This window comes from Brachypodium distachyon, chromosome 4 (assembly GCF_000005505.3).
Source record: "Brachypodium distachyon strain Bd21 chromosome 4, Brachypodium_distachyon_v3.0, whole genome shotgun sequence".
In the NCBI taxonomy this organism is placed as follows: Eukaryota; Viridiplantae; Streptophyta; class Magnoliopsida; order Poales; family Poaceae; genus Brachypodium; species Brachypodium distachyon.
The window spans coordinates 5,396,694-5,413,290 of NC_016134.3; the positions used below are offsets into that span (position 1 = coordinate 5,396,694).

The 16,597-nt window shown below is 45.5% G+C and overlaps 2 protein-coding genes across 3 annotated transcripts; one reads left to right on the forward strand and one right to left on the reverse strand.

Moving 5' to 3' along the window:
• Nucleotides 1-6,381: 6,381 nt before the first annotated feature.
• On the forward strand, nt 6,382-10,377 carry LOC100844801 (putative polyol transporter 1). Of its 2 annotated transcripts, XM_024455105.1 has the most exons (4): nt 6,382-6,715; nt 6,761-6,834; nt 6,917-7,263; nt 9,089-10,377. In XM_024455105.1, exons 1-4 carry the CDS (start codon nt 6,630-6,632, stop codon nt 10,124-10,126), a joined length of 1,545 nt encoding a protein of 514 aa, XP_024310873.1. In that variant the 5' UTR covers nt 6,382-6,629; the 3' UTR covers nt 10,127-10,377. The 2 variants fall into 2 exon arrangements, with proteins under 2 accessions (XP_024310873.1, XP_010237226.1); XM_010238924.3 differs by having other exon boundaries at nt 6,400-6,834.
• Nucleotides 10,378-10,937: 560 nt separating this feature from the next.
• LOC100845109 (indole-3-pyruvate monooxygenase YUCCA6) lies at nt 10,938-16,597 on the reverse strand. The gene is made up of 4 exons (XM_010240632.3): nt 15,744-16,597; nt 14,046-14,294; nt 13,361-13,483; nt 10,938-11,360 (listed from the first exon to the last, which is right to left on the reverse strand). The coding sequence occupies exons 1-4, from the start codon at nt 16,560-16,562 to the stop codon at nt 11,145-11,147; spliced, it is 1,407 nt and encodes a 468-aa protein (XP_010238934.2). The 5' UTR covers nt 16,563-16,597; the 3' UTR covers nt 10,938-11,144.

Below are 16,597 nucleotides of genomic sequence, written 5' to 3' on the forward strand. Positions count from 1 at the left end.
AGTCAGGACATGTATAATGGTTGATAAAGACAGCATTCTCTTATGTGTTGGCGGATCCAAGATTGTTCAAAGTAGTGTAAAAGCCTAAGGCTAATCCTTTATTAGCCGATTTTTTTTGTCAAATCATTACTAGCATACATGTATGATCCTGGCCATGCCTAGGGCTGCAGCCCCATTTGCCCTAGATGTGATTCCGCCCCAGGTCATTTAGAAAAGAGAACAAAACATACTGTACATTATGTCATCTCATTAGTGTCATATCTTCCTTGTCCCATTTTTGTGGTTGGTTCTAGATTCATTACAGGGACGCTAAACTGGCGAAATAGCGCATCATTTTTGTTGTTGGCTCTAACTAGTACGGCATCAGGAATTCTCTCATCGTGGACATTGACGTAACAACTAGTATCCAAGTACTAGTTAGATGTCCACGATGAGTGTTCAAATGAAGTGATTGGCAATTTGACATTGCCAGGACACAATTTCTTTTATTGTGTGGGTCACTGGGTCTTAAGGACACGATTTCATTGGCTCTTGTTCAAGTTAATAAGACATGTGCAGGGACTAGGGAGCGAATTCCTTTTTGCAAGGTTGTGTGGAGACTGGAGAGAGCTAGATTGTTCATTCACAATATATTGTCTCTGAATATACATAATTTATAACAGATTCATCCTAGGAGTACATTTTTTCTAGCTAGTATAGTGGGTGAACTAAATAAAGCACACGATTGCGATCAAAGCACTTGTCAAAATGTAGTTGGAAAATACTGTATATCCTATCACCCTGTGACCGCTGACTTTATCTAGATTGATTATACAATTTTTCTATGGCTTTCTTTCACCCAAAAGGAAGTGCCTTACGTACAATGTTCCTCATAGTACGATTTTGAATTACGCGAGAATCAAGTTTTGATCTATATGGCCCACAAAAGCAAATGTTTCTGGTCGTAAAAATCATACAGATTTGATTTTACGTATAGATCGCTCTTGCTCTTCACCAAAAGTACCTAGTTGTCTCCTGAGAGGCCCTGATTCGATACACACCCATCCCCCGTCAAACTCAGAAGGATATGACGGTCTTTTCATGTTTTTCCTTCCACTTTCTACGGTTCTTCGATCGCCTACTCTTTCCTTTCTCCTGCCTCCTTTCTCTCTCGAGGAGTATCTGCCGTCTCAAGAATTTTTTTTTGACGATCCCTCCGGTGTGATTGTGCGGAATTGTGTGTACCATGAAGCTGTGAAATTTTTCGTCATAATCCAAAGGTGAAATATTTGGCCAATTCTAAAATACTGAGTGTTGTTCGGATTTCTCGCAGCCGTGTGTAACAGTACGAATGTCTGACTTGTTCGCATGTTTCCTGCTCATTAAAGCATTTGTTTCGACAATCCCTTCAGTGGGCTTGTGCGGAACTTTGTCTACTACCACAATGTGAAATTTCATCGCGATCCAACAGTGAAATCTCTGGAAAATTTCAAAACACCGAGTGTTATTTGAATTTCACGCGACCGTGCCGGACAGCACGAACATCCGATTTGTTCGCATGTTTCCTGCTGCCTCAAGAAAGTTTTGTGGTTCCCTTCGGTGGGATTGTGAGGAATTTTGTCTACTACTACAATATAAAATTTCGTCGCGATCCATCGGTAGAATCTCCGGCAAACTTCAAACACTAAGTGGTGTTTGGATTTCTCGCCGCTTTGCGGGACTGCACGAACGCCCGTCTTGTTCGCACGTTTCCCGCTGCCTCAAGAAATTTTTTGCTGATCCATTTGTTGAGATTGTGTGGAGTTGTGTCTGCTAGAAGCTCGTGAAATTTCGTGGCGATCCAACGGTGCAATCTCCGGCAAATTCAAAAACACGGAGTACTGTTCGGTGCAAGGTGAAAAAGAGAGAAGAAAATATTATTTAGTGTCCATCGTGCCTTTTATTATGAAGGGGTACGATGGCCACGAGTCGACTATATTGGACATTTCCCATTTGAACTTGTCTATGAAAAGTATAGAAAGTTATATTGGACCTTTACAGAACAATATAAACATTTCAAGCACATAATCCCAGTATCTGAATCTGGACTCGCCCTTCTATATTTCAAAATTATTTGGACTATTGCAAATAAAATATAACATGACTTTTTCTTTTCTTTGTAAAAGAATTGAACCCATCACAAATCATGATGTTATACATGTGTCCCCCACTTGCCATGCTGGGGACAAGTGGTTGTCATGCATGCATGACTGACATGTCATACATAATTGTTTATACAACATAAATAAGACCCACCGAGGGGTCCCACGTCACACAACCAGTTGCCAAAACTGTCAACATGTTCTTCTACTTATATAGCTTTAATTAACAAGGTAGTAAACACATTTCACAATTGGCTGCACTGGTTGTTGATCAGGTCATATGTGTTTTTGCTTAAAAAAAGTAGAGTATTAATTTCTATTTGATTCGCACAACTTTTAGCCAGGAGCTGTTTTTTTTCCTTCTAAACGGAACGATGTGCCCGAACTGAGTCGGTAGCATATCTATCCATAGAGCCAGGGGAGCATCATGGCAGTGGTAAAATTAAGCACGACAAGACAAAAAGCAAACAGACGACAACCGGAAGGATCTGCTTCGAACTGATTCGGTAGCATATAATCCAGACAACCAGCCACTAGGAGCATCCATGATTTCACATATATTCACCGGCTTGATCATATATTGATGAAAGTAAGCACATGGAGGGCATGGAAGTTAATCCGGAGTTCTCACATATATCTTCAACCATGCTCACTGGCGATGTACTAATCTATTGCTTGATGCATAGACTCAGTGTGTTGAGTTATCCCGTTGGCTCTCTCATTCGTGACTTGTATGATTAATGTTTATAATGTTGCTACAAGAAAGGGCATTTCATATATTGACGTTGCAATAAAAATGGTCGTGTTCATCGATTGATGTAGAAGTTCAGGTCTTCCCTTTTTCGAATTCTTTTCCTAACTCTCCATATGGTCCATAATTCGTGAGTTACCTAAAGTGCTGCCGGAGTGAAAACATCATTTATTCCTAACCCTACTGATGGTCCATATCAGGTAAGGTTCCAACGGTGTCGGAGATTTCAATCGCCTCCCAAACTGATCCATGCATCCAGCAGTTGTATCCCCAACGCGCCTCGGACAAATGATGCTGAATGTTGAAGTATACTATACAAAACTTACATTTGATTTAATTACTGTGTTGTTTTCATTTCTAATAGTCTTATCCGTTCAGTCTTTGGCGTTAATCCACTCCGGAGTAACACATTCTGTGCTGTCACCTTATGATCGGCCTTATATAACTTTCATGCTGGCAATCCGCCCTTAGAATCTAAGACCTTGATAGGCATGCCGTCTGGCGGAGCATGTCCTCATGAAGCAGCCAAACCCGATCGACTGGCTTCACAACCAGTGCACCAAGAAGAGCAGAATCCAATCTTGCGTACCTTCACAGTCCTGCGTACTGCTTCACGATGTGTTTGCTTCGTGCTGGTGCACCAAGATCAGCAGGCAATGATAGAATTCCTGATGCCACTCATACCTAGTAATTGTTGATATGATAGAACATTTTCTTTCAAAAGGGGGACAAAAGATTTGCCTCATTCCATTAACAAAGAAGAAGGATATGAGAGAACATGAACACACATATGGTTTGAGTTTTTGGTGATCTTAACTCCAGATGAACAGTACACGCTTTGAGTGATTCTTTAGTATTCTTACTGACTTTCTTTGTCTATATATATAATCACATCCCTCCCGTCCTCACTCTGTGTCTGTGTATATGTGTGCGTGTATCTGATCTCTATCAAATGAATGGCATATCTTTTGCAAGGACACGATTTCATTGCACCTAGTAACAAGATATGATATATATGGAGGTTGGAGACGATCCTCGGGTTCGATGGGAAGGAGTTATTTCGCAGTGGACGAATTCCTTGGAGGGCAGCCAGTTGCTTTTTTTTTCTTTGAGAATAGCCAGTTTGGTTGGGTTTTTTTTAGCAAAACACCCACGCTTCATTAACTTAACACAAGCACAAGCAAAATCAGGGGTGTCGAGAAGCCACAAACGGCGACCGGCTTTAAGTATAGCAGCCGCCTTACAGAGATTATGGGCATCTGTGTTAGAGGCCCTCTTCTCGTGGCTAAGGAGCATAACTTCGAAACTCTCCTTCCGCGCATTGAACTCCCTCACCGTCGCACTGTACATGCACAGGTTGTCTGCCTTGAAGTTCACCACGTTCACGCAATCCGAAGCCATATGGACCCGTTTCTCATGAAGATCGCTAGCCACGCCAAAGACAGTGCTTCACAGCAAAGCTATGGCCCACGAGCCAGTTGCTTGCTGTGATGCATTTGCGTGGCACAGAGAAAAGGAATTAGGACTAGGGAATAAGAGAGGGGCGGCGGTGCATTACGGGTATGTTTGGATGGTGGGCTGATGGCCAAACCATGTCCTACCAAATTTTTAGTCATTGATCAAAATTTGGTTCTTGTTTAGATCAAAATCAATTTTTTGGTAAGCTAATTCCCCACTATCAATTCTAGTCTATTTTTTGGCCAAAGTTTTCCAAATCATGGGCAAACAAAACCCCAGCCAATATTTTGGCAACCAAATATTTGGCAAGACAATTGTGGGTTCAAACCAAACAGCCCCTACGTACAGGCTGCGGCCCTTTCCTTAGTTTGGGCAGGGGCGCAGCGCTGCGTAATTAAGGCGGACTGGACTTCCAATTCGGGTCACATGGTGCGGCCCAGTTAGCCGCAGGTGAGCGAGGAGAGACGGAATGGGCCGGGGACCATGGGATATGTTATATTGTACATTCGAAACGGAAGGATCTGCCTCGAACTGATTCGGTAGCATCCGCCAGGAGCATCCATGGCAGCCGTAGAATTAGCTTAGGCACGACAAGACAAAAGCAAACAGACGATAACGATCGAAATTAAGCGGTCCACACCGAAATGAATGAAGAAAGCTAGGTGACTTGAGTTCTTCCCGTCTAATCAGCATCAGCTGGAGCGCGAGTAGGTAATTAAGTAAGAGAACAAGTTGCACGATAGCAAGACGAAACTCGCACCTTGCTACTTCCCGGTACCGAATTATAGAACTCGAACCGCAACAGACAAAGAATCCAAATTAGCTAAAGCTTCCAGATAACCAGACATGGAGATCGATCGGGACGGGCCCGAGGCCGACGCCGAGAGCTCTCCCAGCCGTCCATATGCATATGCATTTGCATGCATACAGGCCGATCGACTGGCTCGCGCATGCATGCATTGTAAACAATTTACGGAATACTACTCCGTAGGGTCGGTACGTGTCTGCTGGGGATTAACGTTGTAGGACAAGTAACATGACCACGGCAGCGCGCATGCACGACAACAAGTAACTCCCTAAACTTGCTTCCCTTGAGAGGACGACAAGAATCGACGTCGGTGTTCCACAGGCCGGAGGCAGAAAAAAAATATAAGAAGGACCAGAATAAAAGCAATGAATTATTAAGGAGGGGCGAAGCATACAAATGTGAAGCTTATAACATGAAATTACAAAGATTATACATGGGCTTAACTAAAAATGCCAAATCTTAAGGGGGGCCAAGGCCCTGGCTGGCCTGGGTTGTGCCTCAGCCACTGGTGTTCCACCGATTCTGTCCCGATGAACAAACTCGAGGGGAATAGATGCCGAAAGGCCATCCGCCGAACGCCGCCTCCATGAGACCACACCATCTGCAGTAGTGCGATGACGTTGTCTTCGTCTCTTTAACACCAAACCTTTTTTTTTACGAAAACAGTAAGAGAGGTTCACACTGTGATATATTAATAATAATAGAAAATTACTTCGCCAAACCTTGACAAATGAAGACGCACCGAAAGCGTCTAGACGGAAATATAACTCCTGGCAGTAGACCGGGGCCTCGTACACATGCACCTCCACCGGGAAGGAGGCGAAAAAGAGTGACGATCGATCTACCGGCCGGGCGGCCGGGGGAGGAGGGTTGACCACAGATATATGTGGAACCTAGATGTGTTTTTTAGTAGAGGAGTTTTGAAAATGTGTTCCTCCTACTTGGTTGGTTTGATAATAGATCAGGCGCATGAAGGCTCTGACACGAACGTACTACGTAACTCCTCTCCGGCCGTTTGGCGATGCCCGGCCCATACATTGCATGTATATATGTGGGGTCCGGAACTTCATTGCTCGATCGCTAGTATGAAAGAAAGAAAGAAAGAAAGAAAGAAAGAAACAGCGGCCAGCTTCGTTTCTTAGCCAGATGGACGTACGCAAGCGCCAGCTGCTTAATTAATTTACTGCCAGATCACGACCACGCGCATGCATGAATGCCGATGACCCAAAGCCAAACCCCACTTTGCAATTGCTCGCTGTGCAGTTTTGTACGTTAATTAACCCCAGCTGCCACGCCCGCGTGCGTCATCACATTAATTCACGCGCGTTTTTGGTTTGCGTTTGAGTTGGGATCGGATCGATCCTCCACGTGGATGCGAATTATCCGCGGCACCTATATATTCGGGAGCATCGGCCGCGGGCTAAGCTACCTTGCGAGCAACGGTTGAGGGTCAACAATCAACTAGCTCCTTTCCTTTCTAATTTTGATAATTATGGAGAAGGAGCAGCGGCAACAACAACAACATGAGGCGGGCGAGCTTGAGGCGCCGCTGCTGCTTCCTGCAGGCCACCACGACCACGCCGTCGATAATGGCGACGCCGCCGCCCGTACCAAGGCCGCCGCCGCCGCCGCCGGTAGCTCCTACGCCCTCGTCTGCTCCCTCGTCGCCTCCGCCATCTCCATCATCTACGGCTACAGTAAGAGAAATCCATCATTCAATTAACTCCGATTATTTGAATTACTAATCAACGATTCCCATCTGGTTTGATTTTGCGAAAGACCGAGGGGTGATGAGCGGGGCGCAGAAGTTCGTGCAGGAGGACCTGGGCGTCAGCGACGCGCGGATCGAGGTGCTCATCGGGGCCACCAGCATCTACTCGCTCGTCGGCTCGCTGGCGGCGGGCTGGGCCTGCGACAGGCTGGGCCGCCGGCGCACCATGGCGCTCTCGGCCGCCATGTTCTTCGCGGGATCCGCCGTCACCGGCGCCGCCACGGGCTACGCCGCGCTCATGGCGGGGCAGCTCGTCGCCGGCGTCGCGTGCGGGTTCGGGCTCGTCGTCGCCCCCGTCTACATCGCCGAGATGGCGCCCGCCGCGTCCCGCGGATTCCTCTCCTCCATCCCCGAGGTAATTTTAAGCTCCCAATTCGATGATCCCATCGCGCGTGTGTTTATTCTCGTATACGTGCCTGTATGGATCTCACGGCTTTGTTTAATTTTTAGTAGCTTCCTCGATCTGCAGCCATGTTGATTTGGTTAGTTCAGTATAGTCGCGACAGATCATAGATCCTAGGATTATTCGATAAGTACGTGATGAAGACTTAAAAAAACAATATTCAGATGCATGTTCGCTTTACCAACATGCGAATGACGCGACAGATCGTTGGATCAGTACGAACGATAGTGAGGAGAACAAAAAGTCAATTCAATTGATATTCTTCCCCTTTTTATTGCAAGAATTCAAATACGTAATTTTTTCAAGGCCAGCTAACGGGAAAGATGGGTTAATTATTGCTATAGATGTCGCAGCGTCGCATTAGCAAATAAAAAAAAATTGAACCGGAGTAAAATATATTTTGAAATAGTAATACTCAAGTTTAAAAAATTGGGATTATATGGTTTTAGTCTGCTGCTTAGATTTATTACCTTGTCCTTGGCTTTTTGTGTGCACGGTAAATTAAAAACATATTAAGTTTTTTTTCTAGAGAATTAAGGACCTAGGTCCGCTACTCATATATTAAGTGAACCAGAAAAAGTAGTTGGGTCATGTCATACTCTTCGATCTCGATCTCGATCTCGTTCGCTACGGCAATGCCTGTGACCTGGCCTGTTAGTGATAATAATCAAATGAATATGGGGTACTACCCATGTTGATTTCGTTAGTACTAAATGTCGCCACAGATCTTAATTAGATCCTAGGATTATTCGGTCAGCGTGATGAATATATTAAGAAAATGATTCAGATGCATGTTCACTTAATTGACAAAATACGAATGTCGCGACAGATTCGTTCGATCAGCAGGCAGTGAAGAGAACAAAAAGTCAATTCAAATATTTGTTTCGACAATGAGAGCGGGGAATGAAAGAGGGGTTAAAATTATTGCCGATAGATGTCGTACTACTACCAAAATAATGTATTTTGAAATAGTAATAAACTGGATTGGCGGAAGTACTTAATTTTAAATATTTAAAATTGTCAATCAAAACAGAAATCGGAATTAGATGGTTTAGTCTGCTTGTTAAACTTTTTTTAGATTTACCGTCGCTTTTGTCTTTTGTGTGCACGGTAAATTAAGGACCTATATTAAGTTTTTTTAAGGGATTAACTTGTATACATTAAGTGAACCAGACAAAGTAGTTGGGTCATGTCATGCTGGACGATCTTTAAAGCCGAAGCGAAATCGAACCGAACTTCCCCGGTGCACCGCAGAGTTTTTATCCTAGCAGTACACTATTCATTATAATCAATTCGCTTTCGACACGCAGCTAGCTGTGTCTGTGTGCATGCATAAATGCACCGAAATGATTCTTCCGTGACATGTTGCCTGCCAAATCCCAACAGATAACTGAAGCGACATTGCTACTCAGCTACTATGGACTTAGCCGGCCGGTTATGATTACCGACAGCGAGTTTGCTATCACAATTACTCGTACGAAACGGGCATCAACCAGCCCGGCTACAACCTTTTGAAAATGGCATCTTGCTAATTACTTGTCTGGTTCCTGTTGCAGCCAAATGAGAGGTGTCAGTGAAAAGCACAGCCGTGCAAAACAGGCTAGCTAGCTGGCGCATGCATGATACTAACTATTTAGTTCTGAAATTATTTGCAAGATAAATGCCTTAATTATCTCAATTTGACATCAGCACGGAATATAATTTCGTGAATGAAATGCCTGGTTAATTTCTAACGGATTTTTGTTTTACTCATCACCTGCCACGTCGATTACATCAGATCGCCGGCAATTCAGGCATCCTGCTGAGCTACATCGCCGACTTCGCCCTGGCGGGGCTCCCCAGGGGCCTCAACTGGCGCCTGATGATCGGCGTGGGCGCCGTCCCGCCGCTCTTCCTGGCCGTGGCGGCGCTCCTCTTCATGCCGGAGACGCCACGCTGGCTCGTCCTCCACGGCCACCACGACGAGGCCCGCCGCATCCTCGCCCGGACCACCGGCGACCGCGCGCTCGCCGACCGCCGCTTCACCGAGATCGTCTCCTCCGTCCAAGTCCACGAAACCCCCAATAATAACGCCAACCATAATAATAAAAACAAAAAGGCCTCGGGCACGAGCGTGTGGCGCGAGATCCTGGTCCGGCCCACGCCGCCCGTGCGCCGCGTGCTGCTGGCCGTGCTGGGCCTCCAGTTCTTCCAGCAGGCCTCCGGGGTCGCGGCCCTCGTGCTGTACGCGCCGCGGGTGTTCAACCACGTGGGGATCACCTCCCAGCGGGCCGTGCTGGGCGCCACGGTGCTCTTGGGCCTCGTCAAGACGGTCTCCATCGTCGTGCCCCTCTTCCTGGCAGACAGGCTGGGCCGCCGGCCCATGCTGCTGGCCAGCGCCGGCGGCATGGCCGCGTCGCTGCTCGTGCTCGGATTCTCTCTCCGCGCCTCGCCGCCTTCGGGGGGCGCGTGGTGGGCGGCGGCGACGAGCGTGGCGGCGGCGGCGGCGTTCATGGCGACCTTCTCGCTCGGGTTCGGGCCCGTGATCTGGATGTACGGGTCGGAGATCCTGCCGCTGCGGCTGCGCGCGCAGGGCACCGGCATCGGCACGGCCGTCAACCGGGTCATGAGCGCCGTCGTGGGGATGACGTTCATCTCGTTGTACGAGGCCGTGGGCATGGCGGGCAGCTTCTACATCTTCGCCGGGTGCGCGGCGGCGGCGTGGGTGTTCGTCTACGCTTGCCTGCCGGAGACCAAGGGGAAGAGCCTCGAGGAGATGGAGGCGCTCTTTGCCACCGCCGCAAGGTCGCCGCCGTCTACGCCGCTGCCCTTGTGATCGAAATCGCTCAGGCAGTAGCACCGAGGCATGGGCGATCTGAAACGTGATTGGGCGATCATTTATGGCTGTAAGATGTGATGGAAGTAAAGACTGGTCAAATTCATGGCCGAATCAGGGTAATTCTTGCGACTTGTTCGTGTGAAGTAATTTTGATTCGAGAAGGATAATTATATATCATCTTGTGTATACATATCATCTGTTTAACTTTTTTCTTTTGCTTTCGAAAATGACACGGATTTTTATATAAAGGTTCCTCGTTGGTGATAAAAATTACATCAAGGTCACCGGATCACTGAACGACCGCTACCGTCGTCAGAACGAGCCAATGATGCATCAATGTGGCTGCTCCCTATCGGATTCGAACTTTAGCTCCCGCAAGGAGCAATTTCTCGTGTTCAGTGTACTCATAGGGGGAAATGAATTTGACAGGGCAGGCCCAGTGTTGGCCCATTCCATTTAGTTGCAGCCCAGTCAAGTCAAGAGCAGATTCACCGCTGCGGGTTCTCAAAACCCACAGTGACATTAGAACAGTTTGTCCAAAAGAAAAGAAAAACCATTATGATTACAATGGGTAACGACGGCCCACCTTAGCCCAACAGTTCAGCAAAAATAGATTTGAGCTTTTAAAAAAAATCAAACAGAATTCTCTAAGTGAGCACTGAGCAGACCGTTAGATTTTACAGCCCAACGACATATGAAATTGCAGAAGACTCCTGACGTCAATTCTTACATTGCATGTCACAATGCCACATGCACAATTAAACATGCAAGCTGAGTATGGCCATAAACAGATATACTGCCCCATGCATCTCACTAATTTATTCCATCCATATATATTTGCATTACCACTAGGCAGTCTAGACGGAGTGATGCTCGATCTAGGCAGCAATTTACAGGTATACATCGATCTCTATATAGCTGGACCCATTAAACAGTTTGGAGACAGTACGTACGTACATATATACACATTAATTTCCAACCCAAACATATATAGGAGATCAGCTGAAACGTTTAATTAATTAGTGTCAGCAGCAGCAGCAGCGACGGAGCTAGCAGCCAGGGCCTCAGTCCACTGGTTGGCGATATCGGCCGCGATTCTTGAGGCGTCGTAGGAGGAACCCATGAGCCCTCTCCTTGTGAAGCCGGTGGCGTAGAGGCCGTTCTTGCCCCTCCAGCTGTGTGGGAATTCCTTCCTGGGGAACCCATCCGTCTCGCTGAAGAACTCATCCTCCTAAAATATTGCACATGTATATATATGAATGAACAATATATGTGTACTGCTGATTGGATTCTCTAATCATTGGTCATCAAATCTGGTGAGCCAATGGAAAGGTTGCATGCATGATCAAGCTATGATCATCAAATATGCGGGCCAATGCATGTATGAACAGACCTTGCGGAATCTAATTAATATAGAAAGCCATCTTCGGCATTTCTCACGTTGTCCAAATGAGAAACCTAACAAACACACTTCATGCTTGCACACACACTGCACGACAGTTTATATATAGACTGTTCAACTATAAAGCCAACAAAAACACACCTTGGATCGAGTTCGGTCGCGAAAAATAAAAACATATACACACTTGGAGTTAAGGCCATGCAATCAAATCTGGTGAGGCAGATGGGAGGCATCAAGCAAGTCGCCCAAATGGGCCACCCTACAAAAGGTAGAGTGGGCAATGGATGTGGTAGCAAGCACTTGCCATGCACATGATGATTACCAAAGATGCATGGCCCTCACCATATCATTATGGGACAGCATGTGCACATCACACCTAACTCTTAAAAGGAAAAAACAAAGAAGAACTCAAATGGAGAGAAAAATAATTTCTAATTAATTTCTCCATGCATTTTGGCAATACTTTATCCTCACTTTCCAACACCGAGCGCTGCAGTTTCCCTTCCATGAGACAGATACACAGTTGCAAAATTAATTGCTTAACTAGTTAGGAGTATGTTCTTGTTTGAAGCTAGGCAGTTATACATAACTAAAGTTGTCTTTTGTTAGAATGGGAAAAAAGAAGTGCTCATATCTGTTAAAGTTTTTAAATAAATATGATTTTAATCTTGTCCTGGTGTGCTGTAGCTAGATATGGTCCAAGCTAGCGCCCAATGCAAGCATGGGCTCCACACCGCTGGACCAGCTCACACAACGACAATAATACAACTACAAAGAAATACGCGCATGCACGCATAAGATCAAGATCGAGTTGACAGGAACATGCAAGCTAAGATCGAGCCGCCTATGAATTCCGGATCCTTAATTTTTGAACCCTGTAGCCAGCTAAGTTTGCAAAAAAATGAAAACTTTGACGAGTAGTTGACACGACATGGACATAATAGAGCTATAGCAAATGTGTCAATGTCTACACACACATGCACACACCTACGCCGGCCACACATGATATCGATGCAACTGCTGGAGAAAGATACGATGGAAACTAAGTACAAGCATGTAGCTATCACATCGATGTACACAGACGAGAACAAGCTAGAGAACTTCTATATGTGCAAGCATATATGTAGCATGCGAATGATTTTTCTCTGAGAAAAAAATAATATTATTGTCCCTCAAACCTGAATATGGAAAAGGTAGCACAATTCATGTATGCCTTTCAATCAACATTGTCAACTTTTGGATGAGTTTCTGTACTGTAGCCATCGGAGGGATCGATTGGTATATATCGCTCTCTCGTTAGCATCATTGTCGCAGCCCATGCCTTCCTATCTAAATCTAATACCTCCATCAAACCGAAAAGGACTGCATACGTATACATATGATCAATATCGAGCTAGCTATGCGTTGCCGAATTGTATGCACAACTATCATAATATATACCCGGCCGTGCATACTATGGACTTTAAAAAACACACTGTATGAATAGTTAAAATGGATCTGGACGTACCTCCGATCCATATTAATTGTCGAAATATTACATGTATCTGGACGTTTCTTAGGCATCGATACATCCATATTTGGGCAAATTTGAGACAATTAATATGGATCGGGGAGAGTACCATTTTTCATGCTTGTAACGAATATCACTTTTTAAAAATAATTCGGATGCAAGTATGCATGTTTAATAAGTACATTTTAGATACGTTGTATTTGCTTCTTGTTTATCATTTGCACGCATGGACGTAGAGTATAACTTTTTAAAATAATTCGGATGCAATGATGCTAGCTATTTGCATCTTCGTACATATATAACGTACGTACGTGCGTACCTTAAGCCATGATGGCACGTTGCTTTTGTACCCGGTGGCGAGGATGACCGCATCGAAGTCCTCCCTACGGCCGTCGGCGAATTCAACACCGCCCTCGGTGAACCGGTTTATCGCCGGGACCACCTGCAAAGAATCTCCTCTAGATTCACTAGGACGTCATCCAGTAAACACACTGGTCACTACAAACAACTACTGGTTCTTGTATGTATATATAGCTAGCTAGATCCTTCGCTGTAAAAAAAAATACTAGGTGGTTCTTGTTTGTATCTAATGGTTAGATATATGCTACCTAGGCTGCTGATGATATATACTACTAGAGCTTATTATGTTATTTTAACATATGGTCAATTAAGTTTTGTTGGATCAACTAAATCAATAAAGAAGTTTTATATATACCAGTCTCCAGCTCACAGAAAATGACGTTTTGTATATATATTAACTGTATATTGTTTGTTGGAGTATATAATAGGCAACAAAATTACAATATTTTGGGAAATACCTTTTGACATATCGGTAATATGATTTCGATCGAGTTTCCAATCTAAATAGTTAAAATGACATCAGCAGACAAAGTTCTCAAAGTTTGACTAAAGCTATGTTTAAAATGTCACTCTTTATTAACTCAACGATGTAGCATTACTTAAGTATTGAGCATGTGGGATCTAAGTGATGTGACTTACAGTACCTTTATTTCGCCATCCCTGATCCTCCTCAAAGCTCCAATGTCGAGCACAGGTGTTTTCCCTGTTGAGCGCTTGATTTGGAGTGGTCCGATCTTAGGACGTTGGAGGCCGTATTTTTCAGTGTCTCCAAGAATCAACCTTGAGAAGAAGAGTAACAAGGCATCCACCCATTTTATGGGGAACCACTTGACAAGGCATACCGAGAGCCCGAATGTTGAGATTCCTAGGATGTCCCTAGGCAACACATGAAGCTGCAGAACTCCCAAAAAAAAAGTAAAAACGTATCAGTAAGGTACATTTGGTTAAGCTAGTCAGGTAAGTAGTGACGAATATGTATGATGTGTATGGCATAAACCTATTCAATTATTTGCTCAACTCTTGTCGGTATGCATTGATAAAATTAAAAACTCCAGCTAGGCCTTCTTAAATTTCGAATTCCTAAGATAACGTATCATCAAAGTGTATAAAATATGTTATTACATAAGTAGTTGTTACCTTTTTGGCATATATATAAAGTTTAAGTTGAGCACAACCACAATTTTTATGCATGCATATGCCTAACTAAATGCTACAACACCACTTTAAGTTAAGCATATTTTATGATGTCATACCGAATTCTCTTTATAACATATACATGCATGCATGTTCACATTCCACTTAAATTACGTTAATTAAGAGCATTTTTCACACAAACCATCCTTCAGAAAATTATTCTGAAGTTTTGTTTTTTTCTGCAGGAAAAATTTGAAGGTTTGTTGCCCCTGCAGATATAGAAAAAACATGAACATATATAATACTCCCTCCGTTCCATAATTCTTGTCTCAAATTTGTCAAAAAATGGATGCATCTATTCCCCAAAAATGTCTAGATACATGTAATATTTCGACAAGAATTATGAAACGGAGAGAGTATCTCCTTGTAACACGGGATGTATTTTTTCCTTTTGAGACACGCATGGAATTGAGTTCTCTCGTACAGACCTGCATCCCAAGCATACCCTAAATATGTAATAGAAGAAATACATATTAATTTCCTCGTACTCTGAAACTGATATTTTGCCGTTGGCAGTTAAGCAAGACTGCATAACGGCATATATTTATGTATACATAAGAAATTGTCTAGGGGAAGAATCTGATGTTGAACTATATATATTCCAGCTGTGTCCAACAACATTGTTATATTCTGGCCAATTCTATTAATTATGGGGGGTTAATATATTCCCACGGGAAAGTGACAGAACCAATGAAATTCGTAAGAGGGGCAACAAGGAGGACACGCGGCACTATGGAATTGACCCCTCAAAAGATCTCGCACACAGAAATGACAGAATGGTACCCTGAGCCTGAAATGCAAAGGAATATTTGCCGCTGCACGCACCCTGAATTGGCAAATTAGCAAATGTATGTTCTGTTGTTACTTGGCTCAATCTTAAGTGTCTACTTGGATCTTACAAGTTACAATGCATTTTTGAGATATAGATTTACTATTATGTTACAGTAATTTTTGATTTTACGAATTGTATAAAAAAATCTTGAAAACTATACGATCGATCCTACAGCTAATTAACAAATGGTTGCTACGGCTAGCTGATGCACGAAGGACAATGCCACTATATTTTCTCCGGTAAGAGGCAATTATAAGCAAGCAATCAACTTTAATGTGTGTGTGCAATCTGTCTGGCTAGTGTAACTGCAACGTACCTTGTCCCTGACGACCATGGAGGCCTTGGCGCCATTGTCGCAGAGGTCTAGGCTGACCTCCATCCCCGAGTTGCCGCAGCCGACGACGAGCACCTTCTTCCCGGCGAAGCCGTCCCCTCGCTTGTACGCGCTGGTGTGCATCACCGGGCCGGCCCGGTACACGCCGTCACCGGCCGCCATCATCCCCTCCGGCCACACCGGCTCCGCATTCTCGCCCGTGGCCACCACGAGCCACCTCGACACAAACTCCGTCGTCGTCGTCGTCGTAGTAGTATCACCACCGTCTTCTTCTCCGTCTCCGGCTCCGGCATCGACATCGACTTGGAGCCTCCAGAAGCCGATGGCGGCGTCATAGGCGGCGCTCCGGACTTGGGCGCGGAAGAGGGGCTCGAGGGCGAAGTCCCGGGCGTAGGCGTCGAGGTAGGCGACGAACTGGTCCCGGCTCGGGTACGGCGGCGTGCCCGGCGGGAAGGGCGCCATGGGGAGCTCGCAGAAGCAGAGCGGCAGGTGGAGGTGCATCCGCTCGTAGGTCCGGTGGCGCCACGACGGGGCCACGCTGCCCCCGCGCTCCAGGACCAGCGACGGCACCCCGCGGGCCTTGAGGCACGCCGCCGTCGCCAGGCCCGACGGGCCCGCGCCCACGATCACCGGGCCCGGCACCCACACCACTCGCCTCGCCGGCCCATCAACGCCGCCTTCGTCCTGTAGGGCCGCGGCGGCGGCGGAGGAGGAGGGCGGCTGCTGCTGCTGGTGGTGGCCGTCGAGCATGGCGCGTTCGGAGCCGGAGCTTAGAGTTAGAGATGTAGTGCGAGCAAGCATATGCGTACGAGAGATCTTGGGCTAAGCTAGAGCTG